Genomic DNA, 25,818 nt, shown 5'->3' with positions numbered 1-25,818 from the left:
AACATAAGAGAACAATGCTCCTCATAATTGCTCAGCCCAGGAATCATCTCAAAAAATGTTAAATTGCAATATGATGAAATGAGTGTTTGTGAAAGTGCACACGTCTGTGATTATGCTGTAGCGCTACCAACTTCCATCGAAATACTACTCCCGAGTCCCCCAGAAAGCAGTACTGCATAGTGATAATTAAACTTAGTCTCCACTGCAAAGTCTCCTTTACACGTCAGCAGCTAAAAATAAACAACAATTAATTCATTACAGTTTTAATGCTTATCTAAAATTAAAACAAACTTTTCAGTTTCCCTTCACTAATGCTTTTAAAGGCTTTTCAATTGATCTAGTTCCTTCTATGTGATAAAACCCCTAACCCATTTGAGAAGGCTAATGGATCTAGGATCTTTTCAATTCCATATCAGTAAATGTATGTGTGGTCACACTTCTTGAGAGGTTCAACCAGAGCAGTCACAAGAAAGGAGGAGGGGAGCGAGAGCACCTGAAGTAACATCACAGGTGGAGCATTTGAACAAATTTAGGATGTTCAATCAGCTACGGTATCTATCTTCAAATATTAGGAAGAGGGAATAGACATTTCTCAGTGACCACAAGGGACCAAAGGAAAAAACAAAACAAAACAAAACCCCTAATATGGATTGGTGGAATTAAGAGAGGAACAGACCCGGGCTGGTTAGCATTGTTGGTTAGTGTATCATCCCAATATGCCAAGGTTGTGGGTTTGATTTGCAGACAGGGCACATACAGGGATGTATAAATAAATGGAACAATAAATGTTTCTCTCTCTCTCTGAAATCAACGAGTAAATTTTTTTTAAAAAGAGAGAAATATGTTTCAGGTCAGTATAAGGAAGAACTTCAAAGTGAGGTTTCCTGCAGATAGACTGGGCTGCATTGCAAAGTATGACTATTTTCATTAGCGGTGTTTGCTGATTTGATGACCACTCAGTGGGTATGTCTGAGAAAAACTTACACTTTGAATATAAGTTTGGGATATATAAATTTAAAATATCCTTCCAACCCTGAGATTCTGAGGATCCACGGTTATGAGAATACTTGTCAGAATTGGGCTGTTTTGGGGGGGCATAGAAAAAGAAAAAAAAAAGGAACCTATGCCTTGACGTGAGGAGTGTCATTTCTTATCTGTATTGTCAATCCTCCTGAAATCGTAATAAGGCAATTAATTTTATTGGGCTTAACCAAAAAGATATTTCCCAAGTATGCTGCAACATGCTAAGGAATAAGGATGATGATGTCTGAACATAAAAACAAGAGTTCTTAGTTTTCATTTAGTTTAACAGAATGTCAGTTTCTGCCACCTGCAGTACTTGTATGTGTGTATTGAGTTCAGTCACATATACAATTATTTTATTCAAGTAAAACTGCATCAAATATCTGATGTGTACAGTTGCTTTGCTAAGACACTGGAGTATAGCAACAAGTAAGACACATTCAGTGCCCTGCGGTTGCTTACTGTCTAATTAGGGAGAAAGACCTCTAAGAAGGTAGCCAAATAAAAGGGGCGATGTTACTAGAGGAAGGCAAACAAAGTACAATAACACACAGAACACAATACTAACTGCCTGGAGGAAATCAGTAAGTGTTTCTCAGAGGTGAAATTGTGTGAAACATGCCAATGTCACCAGGTTCCATGGAGAATCTGCATGGAAGGATCTGCAAACGTGGAGTATAATTATGAATTAAGGGGAGCCCTTCAAAGTTACCAAAGATTTTTCTAAGAAATATGTGAAATTCTATTTCAGTTCATTAAATATTTTCTAGCGCATAATACATAGTCAGTAATGACTGGTTAAGTGAAAACTAAGAATAAAAAGGTTATCAATACTTTTTGGGTTTTCACAATCCTTAAATCTATGCCCCTTGTCTCTGCCTTTTCTACATTTTCTGAGTGGAGTTTGACACCAAATCTTAATAACCCCTTTCTTCCACTTACAACCTGGGCTCATCCTATACCCTTTTCTTTAAAAAAGTTATAATATAGATTGTGAAAAAAAAAACATGGACCATGGGAGCAGGGGTGGGGTGGGCTGGGCAGAGGAGGGCAAAGCGGGAAAATTGGGACAATTGTAATAGAGTAACAATAAAAAAAGAATATTGGAAACATTCATAATGCCTAAAAATAAGAAGTGGTTAAGTAAAAAATAATAAAAGTCTGTGGGACAGATGTTTAGAAGGGACTAGAGTCATAGCTTCTGGAATTGCCAAGGCACTGCACTTGAGCTAAATAACCATGAAATTAAAAATGCTCACTGAATTTCAAATGTATAAGCAATTTATCTATATGATTATGTGATTCACCAACTGCAATAAGTATTCCCTGACTGTGATGAGAACTAATGATGAATATAAAAAAAGGGTTGAATAACAGACTAAATAGGTGGTGGGTGAACAGGTGGGGGAAGCCGAGGGTGTAGCTGCTAAAGGCAGGCGGATAGAAGAATGTGTTACTGAATGATGAAAAGTCCGCATAAGCTTCACTACCAATAAGTGAATAAACAGGACCCTAAGATCATTTTCTGAACAACAACGAATTCACTAAACATCCATGAGAACCAACAAATGCTTGTTTTGAACAATATAATGGAAACCTCTGGGGCTATTAACAGATGGAAAGTAAGGAAGAGATTCAGAAGGATAAAAGAATTGTTCTAAAAGGCAAATTTCTAAGTTAGCAGGATGATATTTCTTCGGTTGTTTTTTAAAAAAAAGACTCTCTTGTTACTCACTTGCTAATGAAATCATTGAATTCTGCTGACCAGACCTCAGGCTGCCTTAGTTTGGGGGGTGGATTCCTAGAAAAAAAAGAATCAAGGTTGGATTGTATATATGGGTTAGTCAGTGCAAAACCAGACAGACTAATCCAGTACTGCCCTCATAGGTCCCACTAGATAAAATCAAGCATTGCCAATATTTCCCAATTCAAAGGCAGATAATGAGTTATTAATCATTCTTTATATAAAATGACAGGTTTCTTGTTTCTCTGAAAGCATTTAATAGATGACCCAATTTTCTAACTGAAAATTTTTTTCTTTTAAAGAATCTTCTTGCTTTTACCTGAGAGCCCTTGGGGAAAACATCAATACTTAGCAGAATAGAGAAATGGAGTACTAGGAAAAAGATTTTTTGCTTTGAGTCCTGCAGAAGTCTCTGAGGGACGTGTAGGGTACACAGAGGTGACCTGAGCAGAGGTGCTCAGAGGACAGAGGGAACTGCAGCAGAGCAGGCCATAGGACAATGCAGACACTGCCTTCCCTAGCTGTTCTGTTACTGAATACATGGCTGGAAATAAGGTTACAAAAGCAAACAACTGAAAAATATAAAGCTCTGAATGCCACTTAAAAGATTTTGTTATTAATTTCTTTCATTTTTTAAGCTGAACAAATCTTTTCTTCTTCGACATGTTTATGAATACAAAAGAACATCATTTGAAAATGATGCTGAGCTAACTCTGTAATCAAGCAGCATTGATAACCATGATAGTTGAATTTGCTGAAGTACTGCTTTATGTTAACTCTAACAGTTCTGTTTTCATTAGTAGAATGAAACATTTTGTGTTCAGTCCTACATTACTTCTTAAATAGCTTATAATGAAATTAATGTACAGTTCGTTCAGGCTCATTAAAGAAAAGTGCAGCTACTTATCTACCCTAGGTGCCCCCTAAAGCTCCTTTTACAATCTTCAGGACCACTTGAAGACTGCTGATTCACACATTAAAAGAAATAATTCTTTCCTTTGATAATCTTGCTCTGTTTCACGTTTTCCTGAAAAACTCCTTTCTCAGAGATATATTGGCTTGCTCTGAGGAAAACAGTTTTGATGATTTTAGAGCACTCAGGACTGGATAGCTTTTCAGATCTCCTTTTCATATTTGTCTCTACAGTCAATAGGAATTCTTAGAATTCAATTTTAGAGATATCCTGGTGGTAAAAGAAGTAAGAAATAACTAAGATGATGTAGTTTCCAGAAGTGCCTTGCTCACAGGGACAACATACATCAATGGTGTTATTACTCCTCCATTCAGCATTGTCACCAAAAGTGATAGCATTGGGCTAACTGTGGTCATTTAAACCATAATTAAAATGGTTTGGGAAATACAGTGCTTCATTATACATACTGAATGATAGTAGGAGTTTGCAAATACAGATACTTTCCTGTCTTCCTCTAATTTAATGAAATGTCTTAGACATGGTATAGAGCAGGTTTTCTGTTCTTATTTGTAATGTTTCCCCACTTACCAATAAGCAGTATATTTCACAAACAATGAGACCTAAGAGATACATTGATATTGTTACGTATTATAATTCAGAACCTATAACTAGGACAGGAAATTCAAAAGTAAAATTACGAACAATGTCAAATGGTCTTATACTAATTTAATTACATGCCAAATATTCCAAATGGATCCATTTGGAAATGAATATAAAATGTTGGTATTAATTATTAGGACTGGAAAACTACCCCTGGTGTTTCATAATATGATTCTATGTTCTATAGGTGTTGGAATCATAGGATTTAATGGAGAATGTGGTAACAAGCTGTAACATACCACCTGCCACTTTGCCCTGGACACCTGTCACCACAGGCCCTCTACGTGCATTCTATTATAATTAAGGCATCAGGCAAAATCCTGAAGAGTCTTCAGAAGATAACACATCTATAATAAAAACAGTCAGTCTTTTCATGTCAGTTTTTTGAACTATCTAGGAACTAACCAGAAACATAAAATAGTAACAGAGAAAGCGGGGGAAAGTTTGTCAATACTATACACACTGAAGGGAAGGGGTCTATATAGATATAGGAATGTGCTTTCATGGCTCCAAAGAGATTATTCTTCCAGGTGTTCTGTTTTATGTTAACATGTTCAAAACATTAACATATTTTAAATAATTATTTTTTATCAATAAATTTTATTTATAATTTTTATAATTTTATTTTAAAGTTCTAAACAAAGAGAAGTAAAAATTACTAGATTGACAAAGTGAAGCAAAGCAAATCACTGTTACATTGCCCATGGACCAGGGTGCTGCACTAAGTTGGGAGTGGATAAGGACTGGAGAAACTGCTATTTTCTGAGATCAAATCCTTGTAAAAGAATAAAGACATACTATGTATCAAAAGGAAGTTCTTCTACTTAAGACTAAGGAAATGAAACTATTGAAAAATTGCAGTATGTTGGAAGAAGTACAATGATATTCCAGGCCACTCTGCCCCCAACTGGCTGAAATATATCTGAACCCTCCCATGATGAGGGTGATGAGCACTGAGTGTGCGGAGGGGGGAAACTGGGCTTCAGACACTGGGCCAAGTGTTAGAATCTGCTGACCTTGGTATTTTGAAGAGTGCGCGCATGGGATGCAGGTCGGCCAGTGGAGGGTCTCCATCCCCTAGCTCGATAGCCGTGATCCCCAGGGACCACGTGTCACATCTGGAATCATATGTGGTATCCAACTGCTGCTCACATGCAATCACCTAGTAGAAAATGGAAAAAAACAAAGTGAAGTTTGTGACTTTTAACAAACATATAGCGCCCTGGCTGGTGTGACTCAGTTAGTTGGAATGTCATCCACATGGGTTTGATTCCCAGTCAGGGCACGTACCTAGGTTGTGTGTTCAGTCACCACGAGAAGCTACCATTCAATGTTTCTCTCTCAGATTGATATTTCTCTCCCTCCTCTCCCCTCTCTCTGAAATCAGTAAGTACATCTTTGGGTGAAGATTTTTAAAAAATCATGTGTAAATGTTCAAGCTGATGAAGTTTGATAGCTATAAGTAAAGGCAGAAATTTGGGAAAGTAAAAGCTCAAATTGTTATCAGTAGTAGTTGTTTCATTCTGAGAGCAGAGACTACCTCAGCAAAGACAGGTTTGTTGACATAAGGGAATATACCTATGAAAAGAAATATTTTTGAAAATTTCAAACAGAAAGGGCAAAGAAACTGTGTCCCTAATGCAGAGATGGGATCAAATGCACAGCTCAAGATTGTGCAATCAGTTACTCCATAAACATTTGATGAGTAAATGAAGTCATTCATTTTGGCAAGATAAAGGACATATCTTAGTGAATTAAAAATGAAGGAAGTAAAGAAAAATATGCTTGAGAGCAGTCTAATTAAATGGCCTTGATCTTTCCTAGCAACTAGAAGGCAAGGGTACCTAAGGGAGGAATGAGACAAGTTTGAAGGCACGCAATAAGTTTTATGCCATTAATAAAAGAAAAATATATCGAATAAAAATAAAGTGTTAAAAATTTATCAACACTTATTTGGGAGCACACTAACCTGTAAAACTACAGCCATGTTTTCAAAAATTTCACTAATCGAAGGATATAATAGAAAAACAAGAGAAAATGGGATATTTTGCAATATCATAAAATAGTATTAATGGAAGAATTACTAAATAATTATTTCAGAATTTATTTCTAAATATGCAAATATAAACACAGATGGACTGCAAATAATGATTATAACATCAATGATCACAAAAAGAAAATTCAACTATATTTTTAAAAACTATGTTTTTGTTTTACATTTAAAAATTTATTCACATTTTGTGAATTTCAACCCATAAGACAAATAAAAAAATGATTTGGGGATGATGGCAGATTAGAGTTTTATCACTTGACTACAGTACTATAAAATGATACATAAAGAAAATGAAATCTAAGGCCCTGTCTTGTACAATATTTCATCTTTATTTAGTATCAGGCTTAACACATTAAACTCCAGAAACCCTGGAGTTTACCTGGCCACATTTATACACATGCCATCTAGGAAGGGTGACTCCTTCATAAATATATCTTTATTTATAACTGATACTAATAGCAAGTACAGAAATGGTTTAAATATAAACATATGGGTATGATTAAAAAATAAAAGGAAGGCAATAATAAATACAACATGTAGGACAAGAGTTACTCCAAGAAGGAGACAAGAAGATGGGATAGAGAAAGAACATAAAACCAAATGTAGGCTATTGGGTTGGGTAGTGAATTCATGGGCAAGTAGACAAGAGGCCATGAGTAAATCCAATTTTTAGAACCCGAAGGCCAAAAATACATAGATAAATAAATTATGTGTGTGTGTGTGTGTGTGTGTGTGTGTGCATATCTATCTGTCTAGACAGAGAGAGAATATTTAGCTTCACAACTTAGAGTCAATATGATGATGGGGACATCGTCTTACACAGTGCTTCCCAACTTTTCCTAAAAATATATTTTTAAGGTCACAGGAGAGTGAATTGTTAAAATCAGAGAGCATAGCCTGAAATACTGGGAGCAAGCCTAAGAGTCACAAGTTTAAAAATTTGTGACAATATAAAATGTAATATTACTCGGCCATAAAAAGAATGAAATCTTACCATTTGTGATAATATGGATGCACCTAGTGGGTATTATGCTAAGTGAAATATGTCAGTCAGAGAAGGAAAAATACCATATTATTTCACTTTTATATGGAATCTAAAGAATAAAATAAACAAATAATCAAAAACAGAAACAGACTCATAAATACAGAGAACAGACTGAAGGTCTCCAGAGAAGATGGGGGTTAGCGGATGGGGTAAAAAAAGATGAAGAAATTGAGAAGTACAGATTGGTAGTTATAAAAGACTCACAGGGATCTAAAGTACAGCATAGAGAACATAGTCAATAATATTGTAATAAACATGTATGGCACTAGGTGGGCACTGGAAATATTGGGGGGAAACATTTTATAAAGTATATGATTGTCTAACCTCTATGCTATACCTGAAACTAATACAAAATAATATTGAGTGTAAACTATAAATGAAAAATAAAAAATTAAAAATATAAAGATTTTATGTGACAAATATTAATAGACGTATTGCTCATAATAACCAAAAAGTGGAAACAACCCAAATGCACATCAACTGGCAATCAATAAACAAAATGTGGTATGTATATACATACAATGGAATATTAGTCAGCCATTAAAAGAAATTTTGATATATGCTACAACATGGATGAATACTGAAAGAAGCTAGATACAGAAGCCACATATTGTATGATTCCACTTATATGAAATGTCCTGAACAGACAAATCTACAGAGAGAAAACAGATTGGCACTTTGCCTAGTTTAGAAGAGTTTGGGAGGTGATGGGAAGTGAATGTTAATAAGTATGGGACTTCTTTTAGGGGAAATAAAATGTTCTTAAATTAATTGTGAAGATGATTGTACAACCCTGCAAATATATACTGAAAATAATTAAATTGTGCATGTTAAATGAGTTGTATGTGAATTATATCTCTATAAAGCTGTTCAAAAATAAAACTACATTCATATGAATTTTTCTATTGTATGTGTTTACCTGACTTAGCGTAGTGATGTTTTTGCCCCACCAGTATTTCTTTCTTAGGAATTGTTAGTTTATGGCTTCACACAAGTGGTCCAGGACTACCTCTCCACAGGCTTAGGTGAATTTATGCCCTAATTCTCCAGAGACATTCTTAGTTTATGCTTGCTTTCCTAGAGTCATTATAAATAGCATTTCCTTTCACTCTCCAAAGTATCCTGGCTTACACAATATATTATGTAGTCACCTAAGAAAGGGAAGGGTCTAGTCTAGGAACTAGTATGAATGACCCATGGACATGGACAACAGAATGGGGATTGAATTGGGAAGGGTAGCAGGAGCAATGGGGGAAAATGGTACAACTGTAATAGAAAAAACAATTAAAAAAGAAGTGTAAATTTTAATTATTAACTCATTTAATACTTTGGTAAATTTTAGATAGATCAAAATATTTACTTTGACTCAGTGTGGCTCCAAAATCTATTAAGCAAAATCGCTTTTACTAAATGGTAAATGTAAACATATAATAATGACTTTGTTACTATAAACTAACATATAAAAAATAAAGCTAGACTATAATTATTAATATTGCTTATATGATAATATGATTATCTATTATAGTTTTATATCCAATATTATCAATATATGTGAATAAGATGTAATGTTTAGTATTATAGCTATATTTTATTAACTTCTGTTTCAAATTTTTCCATAAGCTTTAAAAACTATCAATATATCAGAACAAACTGTAAAAAAAACTTGAGATAGTCTTATTCTATTTTGTTTTTGCTTATATGAGTACACTTTATTTTTATTCTAAGATGAATCCTCTTAAAAGTTTTTAAATCCACTGGAGTTTTTAAAAGTTTCTTAAGATAATTTATCCTTTCTCCATATTTTATTATTACACTTACACTTTAACTTTTTTTGGTAAGTAATAGTTAAGTTAGTGTTAAAATAGAAACAGTACAGCAGGATTTAATCCTCAAACAAATTTAATTATAAGATTTTTGCAATATTAATGTAGAATTTGAATTACTCCTCCTCCCTTCACCCCTTAGAAAATTGTAGATAAATAGCAGAGCTTTCCCAAAGGTTGCAGAGAGAGTTTTTAAACATGAGTGTTCTTTTCTGATAAACATAATTAAAAAGACTAACGGCATTAACAGTGACTGTGGAGAGAAGATGTGACTGTAGAACACTCTTTTCCTTAACTATTTTGGTAGTTTCTCTACATCCCAACTGTAATAGTGACAAGAATATACTAAAGCTAACAGTTCCCAAGCAGAGACTTACTATGGAAATTGTTATATAGGTTGATGTACCTGAATCTGATCTTAAACAATGGCTAGGGTTTTTCATAATATTTCTAAAATAATTTAAAACCAGAATCTAAATATTATTTATAGTGATACATGCTAAGCAATTAAAAACAAATTTAATGAAATTAAGACTGCAAGCAGTTTCTCCTGATTCATTCATTCATTCATTCAATGCTTCATTCACTCATCTATTCATTCAGTTGATTTATTGGGCACCTCCCATGTTCTTCCTCACACATGCAAAAACCTCACATAAAAATAACAACTAACAGTTTCTTCTATAATAGTAATATTTCAAAACACATATGGAGATAGAGCACCCATTAAAAGGAGTGTCAGAAAGGATCAAATATTACATTTGTCTCCCTAAAACTCTATCTGACCTCAGGAGCCATCCAAAATGGTGTTCCTACGGAAGTGTTCCGACGGTGCCAGGTGCTGGTCAGCTGTGCAGACACACCTGGAAGAAAGAGACAAAACTTACTTCTTGCATTAATTTTTCATGCAAAGAGATTCCAACTGCAATAAGCTTGCTTACAAACTAATATTAAAATTCCGTTTCCTTAAGCTGGCACTGGACTTGAACTTCATGTTAAAGAATCCTAAGTCAAGATTTCTGCATAGCTAAAATACAGACTGGTCCTCCTGTTTTCTATTTCTCATATCCATCCTTTGTATCCTTAAAGCTCCATTTCAAGTTTAGGTCCCCCATGTTGACTTTTAATCTGCTTTTGTTCATACTAACCTCTATTTCTTTTGACCTTCTACATTTTTAACTAATTGTCTGTATTGTGTATTTCAGCATGTAATTGTTATTTGAATGGTATGCTTCCTATCCTCCTCCCTCCCTCTGCTCACTATCAAAGTCTGGTGAATCTGACAATATTTTATGGTGGTATTCACAAAGTGAGTGACTGGAAGTTTCAAGTTAACATCTATTTAAAGCAACACCATTAATAGAATCCATTCTTTTCCTTTAGAGAGAACATAGAGCAAAGGACTACAATCAAATATTTCAAACATTTCATCCCATTAATTTCACCTGGTTAGATATAACCCTAACTGGCCCTTAAGAAAGTTAGGAGGAAAGTCTCTGTCCTCGCATTTTACACTTGTGCCCTTCACACAGGGGTCTGGCTACTTCCCTCTGGTGGTTCAGTGCTATCTTCCTTGACTTGCTCTGGACTTGATGGGTTATACCCAAATCATGGGCTTTAACTCCCTGATTGCCCTGTTTTGAAAAGTACCTCCCTGGTGCCGCATTTGTTTTAGGCTCTGGATGTTTATCTGACAAGCCAAGTAGAACAAGGCACAAATAGAAATTTAAAATTGGATATATTTGATTCCTCTAGATGGCATTTGACATTTACCATGAAATTCAACCAAATGGGCATTTCACTAGTGGAAATATACTTGAGCAGAGGGTCAGGTACTAGTATGTTTTGGTTCCACATTAATTGCATCCCTTAATGACCTACTCCATCTATGTATAAATCCTGTCCTAAACAGAATCTTTATCTATGACCTTCAAATTTTGCCCTTAACAAAGATTATTTAACAGGAAAAAATATCTTCACTAAATCCTTTTTTTTCAAATTCAAAGAAGATTTCCTAAATGTGTGCTTGAGGATTCATCCTTAAATATTTTTTAACAGACTATTTGATGAAAGTGAATCAATATTTAATATCACATTTCTCCAAAAGACATCTTCTACCTCTACCTCTACTTCAGGCCTTCTACCTTCCAGAAAAAATTAAATTTAAATCTAAACATTTGATCTTGTCTTCTTTTATTAACTAAAGGCAAAAGTAATTAAGCTTGACTTTCACAGCAGTATTAGTATATAGTAATTTATTTATGTACTTGGAAAAATATACAGATTTTAAGAGCAATTTAATTTAAAATTGATTCTAAATTTGCTAAAGTTTAAGGGTTTCTAAATATTTATGAAAAAAGTTTAAATTATATTTGACTCTTGGTGGACATTTTTGTTTCAATTTTATAGAGAAAGTTTAAGGATTCAAATGTCAAGTAACTGAAATGGAAAAGGAAAGGAAAAAACCACAATAAAATAAAAAATCAGAAGTATTGTTTCTGGCAGAAAAGTGACATTTTAGACTAATCATCTGATACACATTTTCTCTTTCTGGGTATGAAAATTATGTCATATTTGGCATTTTTCAGTAGGTACTCATGTCTTGGCATCTGAATTTATAAACATTGATAGTAGGAAATATTTCACAGTAAATATTTATGAAAGGATGTTGAGAAAAGGTTTTCGGGGGTGGGGCATGTGACTCCTGGGCAGGTAGAACATCCAGATTCTCTTCCTTAGAAAAGTGGATTTTGAGTGGAGACACTGAGGGAGAGAGATAACTAGAGCTGAGACAACCAATGGCAGGGCCCTAAGGATTAACACAGGTGATGCTGCACCTGAAGTCTGAGGCTGCCATAGCTCTCTTCTTAGGAGGCTGGATGGCCCAGCTTCTCCCTTGACTTTGTAAGCCAGCATTGTTGTTTTCAGTTCTTGCCTCAGTTGGTCAGTTAGTTTCTGTTGCTTACAACCAATGAAGCCTGATTAATACAAGACCCTAATGATTTTACACATGAAGGAGCAAATGTTTGACCTCCAAACCCTTAAATCACACATCCCAAACAATAAAAAACTTTTGAGCAAGTACGCTCTACATAGATATAAAGACAGTCTATTCTCTAAATATCTACTAATATATTAATATAGACATTATGAAATATAAAATAAAGATAGTTTTAAAGGATGAGATTAAAATAACTGTAATAGAGGAATGAGTATTTCTTTCTGTACTATGATGATATTTTGCAAACACCCTAGTATTGATTGACATTCCTTTCAAAGACCACTGGTCTAAAGAGTGCTGGGGAAGCGAATTACAATGCTCCTAGAGCCTCATATGTCCTTTAGTGTCTGTTGAGATCCTGAAGAAAGAATGTTTTACCCCTGGTTCCTGTAAACTGTATGAAAAAAATGAAAATTCAGCCCTGGTTATAAAGAAGGAAAAACAGAAAGTCTAAGAAGAAGGAAAAATGCAACTCTGTAGAATAAGAAACCGGTGAGTTGGAGAATATTGGATGATTATCACATTAAAAAACAGGACACACGCTCAACTATTAAAGAGATGAAGGAGTCATTTGCCAAATCTCACATTTGTTGACTGCTTCTGCAATTACTGTTAAACCTCCAGACCATTTACTAACACAGCCAAACAGCTACAGAGCTAGAAGGCAACTTAATGGTTCTAAAGTTCATTTCAGATTAGTAAACTTTAGCTGGAGAGAAAGATGAGTTTCCTGAGGACAAATGGCATTTCTACACAATATAAATTTTCACAAGGAAAGTAGCTAAGAAGGTAGGAAAATATAACATTCTATTAAAAAATGATTGACACAAATGACTTTAAAAGGCAACAGGAATCTAAATGATGAGCACAGGAGCCCGAGGATGTCAACATTAGCAAAATCATCTTGTCCAGAGAGGAACTAATGGAATAAGTCACCAAAGTAAACAGTTACATAAGCATCTCAAGGGAGAAAACACCAAAGGACAGAAAATTCCAGACAGAAAGTTGGGATAGTGAAAGGTTATTGAAAAAACAGGAGGCCAAAAAGAGATCAGGACTAAACAGAAAACAGATTAGAAGAGAGGACAATAATCCACTGAAAGTCAAAGGCTCAGGAATATGAAGGAGGTTTATGTTAATGACTCTTCAGCCCTTTTACTCCATTACACTTCTGGGGAATTTTTATGCTATTTTAGGTCCCTTCAGTAAGGCTTCCTGGGCTGTTGGATGGCTGTACAGTAAATCTGTTCCCTATCACATTAGTTCTGCTTCTAGGGAGAAAAACATACCTTAAGTCAAATGGTCTCTTAGGGTCTTAGCACGTCAGTACAAGCATCATATGTGTGGTTACCAACATGGTTTAAGCAGACCAGAAAATTTCAGGGAACTTGATTGTCTATAACCATACAGTAAAATCCTTGACATCTCCAGAGACCAAAGGGAAAACCGTGGGATATTTTGTTTGCTTGTTTTGTTAAAAACAAAATACTGCAGAAATAAGAACTGAAATCATAAAAATATAGAATTTTTTCAACAAGAGGGGCCATAAAATGTATGACACCATCCAATATTCTCATTTTGGTAGTGAGGTTAAGACGGTGCAATAACTAGTTTTATGAGTCAAGTTGGCTGAACCATGTGGCCCAGATATTTGGTGAAACATTATTCTGGATGTTTCTATGAAGGTGTTTTTAAATAAGGTTAACATTTAAATCAGTAGACTTTGAGTGAAGCAGATTTTTCTGCATAATGCAGGTGAGCCTCATTCAATGAGTGAAAGACCTTAATAGAACAAAGACTGACCTCCACTGGGCAAGTTCTTCCAGCAGAGCCTTTGGACCCATTGCACCTCTTCTCTGGTCCTCAGCTGCCAGCCTACCATCAGATTTTGGAGTTGCCAAGCCTCCACAGTTACATGAGTGTGTGTGTGAGTGTGTGTGTGTGTGTGTGTGTGTGTGTGTGTGTCTGTGTGTCTGTGTGTTCTTTCTGTGGAGAACCCTAATACAGATTTTGGTACTGAGAGTGGTTCTAGAGGAGTTTTCTGAATTGGTCTGGTGCTTCTGGAATTGGATTTAGGTTTAAAGACACTAATGGCTCTATTTCTAGTAGTAAAGAGTACCGATAGTTCATGGGCATGAGGTAGCAATAGAGATATGCAAAATATCATCACTGGGTACTTGTAATCAAACCCTTACAAGAGGTATAGTTCAGGGTGACCATCTATATGATCTCTTTAAAAAGTTTTGTCAAACTATTGAGTATAACGAGATTGGTTGGTTGCTTCTAATGTCGCTGGACAAAGTGAGGACAGAAAAGGACAAACTCAGAGATTCAAATTTCCAGCTCAAGTGCTGCATAAATGGCCCAAAAGCTTCTATGTCTTCACTTAAAGAGAACCTTCTCTCATGTAGCTGAAGAGTTGAGATTGCTGAAAAACAAACCCAGAATCTCATTTTGCAAGTGGCTGAATTGCAAATTAATCTCCCAGCCTCACAGTGTGTCTACTGTTAAAGTGAGGGCATTGATTGAAAAGGGATGGCATCCTGAAAATTGGAATGTGGACCTGTTGAAGCTGGGGGCTTTGACCTCCTAACTCATGACAAGTCTTTATTGCTGGTACAATTAACCCCTCTAACCCCATTAAAGATTAATCTTTCATTGCCTGAGAAAACTACAGTGGCCTCCTCTGATGTATGAGTATTGCCTTACCAGACACTACTTACTCTCTTCAGGACCCACCCTAACCACCTCTCTCTGCTTCTAAACCTATAATTAGACTTAAGTCCCAGAATGAGCCTAAAGATGAGGTACAAAGGTACAAAGTACCACTTGATTTTAAAATTTATACAGAGAGTAAGACAATATGTGTGGGAATGGACATTAAGGGTATAAGATAATGGTGGGAGGAATATAAATTTGGATCAGACTCCATTTATTGATATGGTTCCGTTAAGCAGAAACAGTGCATTGAATATTGCAGCTTGGGGAGTTAGAAAGGCTCTTTTCTTTACCAGTTTGTTTGGTTGGTTGGCTCAGACATGGACCAAAGAGTGGTTCCCAGTACATGAACTTGTAATACCAGGACTACATGAGTTTACTCTAGAGGAAGGGTTTCAAAGGCTTAGGAAGACTGGAATGTTAGAGTGGATTTATCATTTAAGACCTACTCACCCAACATGGGAGGGTCCACAGGCTATATCTTTCAAAAGAACTGTGAGAAATGTTTTTGAGAGGAGTCCCAGCAACCTTGAAGAGCTCTGTTATCACTCTTCTCTGTAGGCTATAACTTAAAATGGGAACTGCTGCCACTAAACTTGGAAATCTAAATGCAATGGGAATAATTAGATGACAGGGCAGCAGGGGTCAAGTGGTGACCCTTATTTACCAAAAGCCAGGTGGGCATGGTTACCATAATGAGCAGCAGAGTCAAAGCAGTAAGAGTCTGACTTGCAGGGACTGGTGGTAATGCCTACTTGATCTTGGTGTTCTTCATAGTTGTAGATGGGAAGCCTACTAAATTCTTATTTGATCTGTATAAGCAAAATACTTCTAAGCTGAGTGAACAAAAGTCTAACTTGAATCATAAAAATAGACTGTCATGGCCTCTGAAGTCAATTTCAAGACTTCAGGCACTTTATAGACCCAGAAACACTTGAATGAAGGAGAGAACCCCAGCACGCTGCCAAAAATTTATACTGTTCATCTTTCTCCAACCTTCCCAAAGGGACCAGTGGCTTTTTCCCAGGGTGACTCTACACCGGGGACAAGGAAATAATAAAGATTTTTCTGGGCTTACTGGACACTAACTCTGAATTGACACTAATTCCAGAAGGCCCCACAGGTAACTGTGTTCCACCAGAGTAGGGACTTGACAGAGGTGAGGTGAGCACTGGAGTTAGGGTCTATCTCACAGTGGGCCCAGGCTTTTGTTTTCTCATTGTTGGTTTAGGGGTTGGAATAAACCAATGATTCCTCATTACCTTTGGGCTACAAACTACTTAGTGAGTTTCATAAAAGTTTTATACTTCTCACTAGGAAATTCATATCCATACAACATTTTGCATACAAGGGATATCAGAAATCTTCTGACATTCCTGTACTTAACACAGCAAATGAAAGTCAAGGTTATCTCCAATTTTAACATTAAAGAGTTCATGAGATTACTCAAGGTAATTGGTTCTATGCAACCACCACTTCTACCAATACTAATGTGATTTCTCTTAAAAAATCTGTCTTCTCTCCAGTCCACCTGGCCTTTCTTAAATATTCAGCTCATGTAACAGAAATGGTGTAATGCTTTCTCTAAAGATATCAAAATTACTGCTTGCTGCACTCTCCTTAGTTTTGAACACATGAATTATGCACCCAGAGCTGCCTGTGCCATTATATTATGTATGACTTTGTGTGTGTGTGTGTGTGTGTGTGTGTGTGTGTGTGTGTGTGTAGTACTGAAACTCAGTTATAGAGAATTGAGTATATATAATACTCCTCATTTAGGGTACATTATCATCAGTGGTCTCTTATCTTATTTTTCCATTCACCTCTTCCATTGTCCTGCAGACTGACATAATTTAATTCTAGTCCAAAACACTTTACAATAAGAACAACTGAGAAGGCAAAAAGGTGATTCTTAAAAAAATATAAGGAAAGTATTTTTAGTTCACCTAAAGTTATCGCACCATGGAAAGGCCTACTTGGTAGCTTTATTAAAACATTTACAGCTACATTGGAGTAATTAGTTTATTTTGTGTTAGGTAAATTTCTAGATGTTGTTTTGTTTCCTCTTTTACTAAATAAAAACTTTCAAAATGTCTGAAATCCATTTGTAATTTCATAATAGAATTTTTAGATATACTCTAATTATGTAATTTTATTTCAACAATTAAAAACTAAAATTCTGAACATCTTCAGAATATAGGGCAGTGCACATCAATAAGAAATAATGTTCTCTAGAATATTTAGAAAATATCTTTGTCTTCCTCTCTCTCTCCATAGTCCTCTTTTAAAAAATCCTTATTCACAGTTATTTGCAGAATAGGCAGGCCCAGGCAGGCTTGCTGGTACCGTATCAGCCAGTTTCCTAGACATGGCTGATTGGATTAAAAAGGAAAACCTGACTCAGCTGGTTCAACTGAGTTCCTTCTTCCACTTCAAATTCTTTTGACATGAGATGCTAAAAATAGGGTCCGTTAGCTGTTAGCAGTGGACCCATACAGTTATACAGACTGGGAAGGTGAAGGCTGCATTTTTGAGTAGCCTTGATGGGCAGCATGACAACTTGAGAGACTGGTCTGTAGACACTCAAAGAGAAGCAGCGGTGAAATCTGGTTTCTCAATGAGAGAGCAAGAGGCAGCAAGCAGTGGTGGTTTTTGCCTTCCATTCTCTTATCTCAGTTTCAATCCCCTTTGTCCTGTTCATCTTATCTGACATGGCCTTTTCAGACCTACTTTGGGTTTCTTGTTGTTACAACTAAAATACCCCCTTGACTAAGACATATGACATTATCTATAATGTTGAATAGCTTAATTCAAATTAATATTCAACTCAAGGAACACTTAATTCCACAAGTTTAGCTGAAACTACATAACTCTAAAAGAGAGTCTGTTTATGATTTTGCTTTAGATATCAAAAGAATTATAAATGTCTTTCTTTTCTAATAAAGGTAACGCAAAGCAAAAAAAAAATTAGCTAAGTAAAATAATAATTTTTTTTTGTATAGGTATGCAAATTCTAAAGCTCTGACATATTTTAAAAGTGGTTCTTTCCCCTAGTTTTTTCAATATATTCTTTCTTTTTATGTGACTTTATTTTAGATTTTCATTTGCAAGGTGATTTCACTCCTTGGAAATTTGGAAATGGGAGATAGTTTACAATAAAATTTGGGCCATTTAAATGTTGGTATTTTTAGTTGTTATTCTACTGCAGTTGTCCCAATTTTTCCCCCTTTGCCTTGCTCTGCCCATCTTATCCCTTACCTCTACAGTCAATTCCCACACTGTTGCCCATGTCCATGGGTCATTCATACACGCTGTTTAACTAGTCCCTTCCCCTTTTTTCCACCATTATTTCCTTCCCCTCTGGTCACTGTCAATGTGTTCCTTGTTTCCATGCCTCTGGTTCTATTTTGCTTGTTTGTTTTCTCTCTGTTCACTAGGTTTCTGTTTTAGGTGAGACCATATGGTATTTGTCTTTCACCAACTGGCTTATTTCACTTAGCACAATATTCTCCAGTTCCATCCATGCTCTTGCAAAAGGTAGGAGTTCTTTCTTTCTGCTGCATAGTATTCCACTGTGTAAACGTACCACCATTTTTTGATCCACTCACTTACTGATGGGCACTTAGGTTGTTTCCAGCACTTGGCTATTGTCAATAGTGCTGCTATGAACATAGGGGTGCATAAGTTCTTTTTAATTGGTGATTCAAGAATTCTTAGGGTATGTTCCCAGCAGCCAAATCACGGGGTCAAAAAACAGTTACACTTTTAATTTTTTGAGGAAATTCCATACTGTTTTCCAGAGTGGCTACACCAGTCTGCATTCCCACCAATAGTGCACTAGGGTTCCCTTTTCTCCACATCCTTGCCATCATGTGTTGTTTGTAGTTGTGTTAATGATGGCCATTCTGACAAGTGTAAAGTGGTATCTCATTGTAGTTTTAATTTGCAGCTCTCTGATGGCTAGTGATGTTGAGCATCTTTTCATATGTGTATGGGCCATCTGTATGTCCTCCTTGGAGAAATGTCTGTTCAGATCTTTTGCCCATTTTTTAATTGGATTGTTTGTCTTCCTGGTGTTGAGTTGTATGAGTTCTTTATATATTCTGGAGATCAAACCCTTGTCCGATGTATGATTGACAAATATGTTCTTTCATATAATATGTTCCATTTTCATTTTGATGATGGTTTCTTTAGCCGTAATGAAGCATTTTAGTTTGATGTAGTCCCATTTATTCATTTTTTTATTTCCTAGGAGATACATCAGCAAAAATATTTCTATGTGTGATATCTAGAGTTTTCCTATGTTTTCCTCTAGGACTTTCATGGTGTCATGACTTATATTTAAGTCTTTTATCCATTTTGAATTTATTCTGGTGTACAATGTAAGTTGGTGGTCTAGTTTCATTTCTTTGTATGTACCAGTCCAGTTCTCCCAACACCAGTTTTTGAAGAGGCTATCTTTATTCCATTGTATGCTCATGCCCTCTTTGTCAAATATTAATTGGCTGTAGAGACATGGATTTATTTCTGGGCTCTGTATTCTGTTCCATTGATCAATGTGTCTGTTTTTATGGCAGTACCAGGCTGTTTCAATTACTGTGGCCTTGGAGTATAGTTTGATATCAGGTATTGTAATGTCTCCTACTTTGTTCTTCTTTCTCAAGATTTCTGAGGCTATTCAGGGTCTTTTCCGGCTCCATATAAATTTTTGAAGTATTGGTTCTAGATCTATGAAGTATGCAATTGGTATTTTAACAGGAATTGTGTAGTATCTATAGATTGCTTTGGGTAGTATGGACATTTTAATGATGTTAATTCTTCCAATCCATGAACATGGTATATGCTTCCATTTATTTGTGTCTTTCTTAATTTATTTCTTCGGTGTTCTATAGTTTTTCAAGTACAGTTCTTTTACTTCCCCCGTTAAACTTATTCTTAGGTACTTTATTTTTCTTGTTGCTATAGTAAAGGGGATTTTTTTCCTAGTTTCTGTTTCTGATATTTCATTGTTAGTGTACAAAAATGCCATTAGTTTCTGAATATTGACCTTGTATCCCACTGTTTTGCCAAATTCACTTATTACGTTGAGTAGTTTTTTGGTGGAGACCATAGGGTTGTCTACATACACTATCACGTTGTCTGTGAATAGTGACAGTTTTACTTCCTCCTTTTCAATTTAGGTGCGTTTTACTTCTTTGTCTTGTCTGATCACTGTGGCTAGAACTTTCAATGTTATGTTAACACTGGTGAAGTGGACACCCTGCTCTTAAGAGGAAAGCTTTTAGCTTTTGCCTGTTGAGTGTAATGTTGGCTGTAGGTTTCTCATATATGGCCATTATTATGTTGAGGTATGCTCCCTCTATTCCCACTATGCTGAGTTTTTATCATAAATGGGTGCTGGATTTTATCAAATGCTTTTTCAGCAACTATTGATATGATCATATGGTTTTGTCCTTCATGTTTTAATGTGGGATATTATGCTTACTGACTTGCAAATATTATACTACCTTGTATCTCTGGGATAAATCCCACTTGATCATGGTGCATGATCTTTTTAATGTATTGCTGAATACAGATTGCCAAAATTTTGTTGAGGGTTTTTAGCATCTATGTTGATCAGAGATTCTGGACTGTAGTTTTCTTTCTTTGTTGTGTCTTTATCTGGTTTTGGAATTAGGATGATACTGGCCTTATAGAATGAGTTTGGGAGTCTTTCCTCTTATTGAATTTTTTGGAATAGTTTGAGAAGGATAGGAGTTAGTTTTTCCTTAAATGTTTCGTAAAATTCACCTGTGAAGCCATCCAGTCCAGGGCTTTGTGTGCTGGGAATTTATTAAATTCCTGCTTCAATTTCACTAGTTGTTATTGTTCTTTTCAAGTCTTCTGCTTCTTCTTGATTCAGTTTTGGAAGATTGTATGTTTCTAGAAATTTGTCAGTTTTGCCTAGATTGTCCAACTTCTTGGCATACAGTTAGTTGTTTTTAGTAATTTCTTACAATCCTTTGTATTTATGTGGTATTGGTGGTAACTTCTCCTCTTCCACTTCTGATTTTATTTATTTGGGTCCTCTCTCTTTTTCTCTTGATGAATCTGGTTAAAGATTTGTCAATTTTATTTATCTTTTCAAAGAACCAGCTTCTGGATTTATTGATCCTTTAAATTGTTTTTTTTTTTTTTAATCTCTATGTCATTTAATTCTTCTCTGATCTTGATTATTTCCTTCCTACTACTCACTTTGGGTTTTGTTTATTGTTGTTCCTCTGGTTCTTTTAGATGTCAGGTGAGATTGTTTACTTGAAATTTTTTTATCTTTTTTAGGTAGGTCCGTATTGCTATGAACTTACCACTCAGAACTGCCTTCAAGTGTTCCATAGGTTTTGGGTTGTTGTGTGTTCATTTTCATTTGTTTCCAGGTACTTTTTTATTTGTTCTTTTATGTCACTGTTAACCCATTCATTACTTAACAACATGTTACTCAGTCTCCATGAATTTGCATGTTTTTGAGTTTTTTCCTTCAGGTTGGTTTCTAGTTTCAAGCCATTGTGGTCTGAGAAGATGCTTGATATAATTTCAATTTTCTTGAATTTGTTGAGGCTTGTGTTGTGTCCTATCATGTGGTCCATCTTTGAAAATATTCCATGTGCATTTGAAAAGAATGAAAATTTTGCTACTTTGGGGTGAATGGTTCTGTACATATAGATTAAGTCCACTTAATCTAGAGTGTTGTTCAATGCCACAGTATCATTGTTGATTCTTGGTTTGGAAGATCTATCCATGTTGATAGTGGGGTGTTAAAATTCTCTATGATGACTGTATTGCTGTTGATAACTTTCTTAAAGTCCTCCAAGGTTTTCCTTATGTGTTTAGGTGCTCCTATGTTGGATATATATATATGTTTACAAGGGGTATATCCTGTTGATGGACTAGTCCTTTAAGTATTATGTAATGACCTTCTTTGTCTCTTTTTAGGGCCTTTTTTTTTGGAGTCTATTTTGTCTGATATAATTATTGCTACCCCTGCTTTTTTCCATGTCCTTTTGCTTGGAATATTTTTTCCATTCCTTCACTTTCAGCTTGTGTAGGTCTTTTGTTCTGAGGTGGGTTTCTTGTAGACAGCATATATGCAGGTCATGTTTTATCATCCATTCAGCTACCTTATGTCTTTTGATTAGAGCATTTAATCCCTCTATGTTTAAGGTAAACACACCTGTGTTCTTCTTCTCTCTCTCTCCCTTTCTTCTTCTTTTTATAGCAGTCTCTTTAGCATGCCTTGCAGTGCTGGCTTGGTGGAAATGTATTCTTTTAGCTTTCTTTTGTCTGAAGAGCTCTTTATTTCACCTTCCATTTTAAATGAGGTCCTTGCTTATCATTACCTGGATTATATTGTGCCAATTCCTTCTGCTTTGCAATGTTTCTGTTGAGAAATGAGCTTATTGCTTTATTGGAGCTCCATTGTATGTTACTAGCTGTTTCTCCATTGCTGTCTTTAAGATTTTCTCTTTGTCTTGAAACTTTGCCACTTTAATTATGATGTGTCTGGAAATGGGAATATCTTTATTGGGACCCTGTGCTTCCTGAACTTGCATGACTTTTTCCCTTTCCAAGTTAGGGAAGTTTTTGTCATTATTTTTTCACACAGGTTTCCTATCCCTTGCTCCTTTTCTTCTCCTTCTGCTATTCCTATGATGTGAATGTTGTTACAGTTCATGTTGTCCTAAAGCTCCCTTAAACAATCCTTGTTCTTTTTGAGTCTTTTTTTGTTTTGTTGCTCTAACTGGGTATTGTTTTTCCTACCTCTACTTCCTGCTTGCTGATTTGGTCCTCTGCTTCATCTAGCCTGCTTTTGGTTCTTTCTAGTGTATTCTTCATTTCAGATGTTGTATTCTTCATTTCTTCCCAGTTCTTATTCATAGTTTCTATGTCCCTTTTTCATGCTGCTGTAGTCCCCACTAAGTTCCTTGTAGCTCCCATAAGTTTCCTTATAGTTCTCACTGCATTCCTTGAGTATCCTTATAGTTATTATTTTGAATTCTATGTCTGAGAGATTGCTTGCCTCAATATAATTTAGCTCTTTTTCTTGGAATTTCTCTTTTCCTTTTGATTGAATGTTATTCATCTCCCCATTTTAAGTGACTCTTTTTGTTTGTTTCTGCATCTCAGATTGCTCTGCTTTGACTGCCTGTGTTTGTGGGTGGTATTCTGTGGCAGGAGTTCTGTGGGACTCAATGGTGCACTCTTCTTAATCTCCTGATCTGGATGGTATAGGGATGCCTTTTATTCAATTTATGTGGGCTCTCTTGTTGTACTTGGGCTTTGATTATTGATGGCTCATTTGTTGGTGGGTTTTCCCTTCCAGCTGGCTGACTGGGAGTCACAACCACTGCCACATCTTGAGTGCACCCATTGTGAAGCATCTTCTGTACTCCTTGGCTCAAAACTTCGTATCATCTAAGATTCCATTGATTGTTCAGGTTTTTGTGGGATGATCAGCTGTGATCACCTGGAAGATACTGAAGCTATGGGCATTAGCTTTCATATTTTCAAGATTTATTCAACTACCTAATATGTATATTTGAGATATGTGGATATATATAAAATCTTTAGACATATATTTATATGCAAACATCTTTAGATTTCTCTGTTGTTTCCAACTCTACTCCATAGCTTTAAAAATTTTTGACATGAGTTCAACCTTATAGAAAAGTTAGCAAAAGAAGTACAAGTAATTTTTATCCAGGCCATTTGAGGGTAAGTAGGCTACATGATGTCCATTCCCCCCAAATATTTTAGTGTGTAATTGTTACAAACATGGGAATTCTCTTAAATACCCACAACACAACTCATTAAATCAAGAAATTTAACATTTATGTATTTCTGCCATCTAATCTACAGACATCATTCAAATTTCATCAAGCATCCCAATATGTTCTTAAAACAAAAGGATCCAATGCAGGATCATGTGTTGCATTTAGTTGTCATGTCTCTTTAGTCTCCTTCAATCTGGGGGAGGGGGGGGTGGTTCCTTAATCTTTCCTTGAATTTCATGACTTGGGCATTTTTTAAGATTTCAGCTTTTGCTTCTTTCCTTTCATGTATTTATGCATGTAAATGTGCAAGCATAGATTAATGAATTTCTATTTCATTCAATGGCTTACCACTGTTACCATAATTATCATCATTTTGAAGCTCCCAGGTTTGATCAATGAGAATAGCTTCAATTTGGCTTTTGACATGTCGCAATCATTCTTTGAGCATTTCCTTACTTTTTGGCACACTAAGGTCCGGGTTCATCTTGTATAGCCCTAAAAATCAGCCTTTCTCCAAGAATCCTTGCTTCTTCTTAGTTAAGAATTATATTTAAAAACCAAGTTAGGTGCTTGATGGATGTGCTTGCCTTTGAGGCATTAATGCCTGCAAGCCCTCCTAGTGGAAACAGCTAGATAACATGTACACATACATCCTTACATGTGACATGTTTATTTTTACAGTATATTCATCTATACATATTGAAAACCATGAATTGACACTGACCCTTCCAATTCTAATTCAACACCACTAGGTTCAGTTTTTTCCCTTTCCATTTGTCATTCTTTTCTCCAACAGCAAGAAACCTGGCTCCCATTGTCCAATTATTTTTCCTGATTGTATTAAGCCCCCTTTAAGTAAACAATCTCATCTCCATCCTGACCACTTCGCAGAAGTACTTATTATCTAGCTTGGACACTGACAACCCAGTTGGGATCACCATCATCCCCCGAAAAAAAATTATCTCTTTCTTCTATTCAGAGATTCAAGATCCATCCAAGTCACCACTACCACCACCTTCCCAGCATGGATGCCTTCCTCACCTATTTCAGGTCTGACCACATTCTACACCCCACACTTCCAAGTTTGCAAATACCTCACCTAAAGCCTTTTTTCTGAATTATTCAGGAAGAAAGGAGGGAATAAAGGGAACTTCATAGTTTTTAAGTTCAGATATAATTGCCTTACTCAATGCTAAAAAGTAGGTTTTAATAAATAAATCACAACTTCTCTTTGACCTACATTACTCATTGGAGATTTGGGTTAAATTTGGGCATGTGTGTAATAAGAGATTTAAAGCCATAAAATACTCTGTCATAAGAACAATACATAAATAAATCACATAAAGTACATTCTGTACTTTTGTATTGAAAGGTTAACTATCCCATCAGAAATGAAATTCCCCAGAGAGAAATCCATAGAAATGAGAACCAAGAACTGCCCTTCAAATTTAGTTTCTCTTTCACTTTTCTATTCTGGAAAAGGACTGTTTTTCCAGACATTAGTTGATTTGCCTAAAGGGGTTGCCTTTTGAGAGGTCATATTATTTATTGATTGATCACACACCAGTGACTGTTAATATATTTCATTAATAATGTTTACAAGCTCACTTGTCTTTTTGCTCTCTGAGGTGTTTGGTAGTTTTCTATGAAAGCATATCTCACAGCAAAAAAAGAAAAAATATTTTCTTAACTAGTATTATCAAACTGAATCTTAGTTCTAGTGTAATTAAATAAAAGCTTACTAATTAAAGTAATACTGAATTTACTATAGCAAAGGGCTATTTTTTTTTAAACAGAGAGGCATCTATTTTAGGAACTCAGATTTTTGTTATTTATTAAAAAGTATTTATTTACTATTTATTGAGTACCTACTTTGTGTATAACACTGAACTAGAGGCTACATGAGGTTTAATTTCATAATAAGGGTAATAGCTCAGACATTTTAAAAATTATAAAATGTCAGTAATTTTACTAAATAGTTTACCATATCATCCTGTTTACACTTCAGAGCAATCGACTGTAGGAGGTAGG

At 35.5% G+C, this 25,818-nt stretch overlaps 1 protein-coding gene across 1 annotated transcript in view; it reads right to left on the bottom strand.

The window, feature by feature from the left end:
- The window catches only part of MYO3A (myosin IIIA), a 223,605-nt gene that overhangs the window by 156,508 nt on the left and 41,279 nt on the right, over positions 1-25,818 (bottom strand). Inside the window, exons 5-7 of the mRNA XM_090268047.1 lie at positions 10,048-10,124; positions 5,357-5,502; positions 2,759-2,824 (exon numbers count right to left, since the gene is read on the bottom strand). Of these exons, the coding sequence (XP_090124173.1) occupies positions 2,759-2,824; positions 5,357-5,502; positions 10,048-10,124 (289 nt within the window). The remainder of the gene's footprint in view (positions 1-2,758; positions 2,825-5,356; positions 5,503-10,047; positions 10,125-25,818) is intronic.

This window comes from Furipterus horrens, unplaced genomic scaffold (assembly GCF_987537825.1).
Source record: "Furipterus horrens unplaced genomic scaffold, mFurHor1.1.pri manual_scaffold_2, whole genome shotgun sequence".
NCBI lineage: Eukaryota > Metazoa > Chordata > Mammalia > Chiroptera > Furipteridae > Furipterus > Furipterus horrens.
This window is presented reverse-complemented; position numbering and strand designations above follow the sequence as displayed.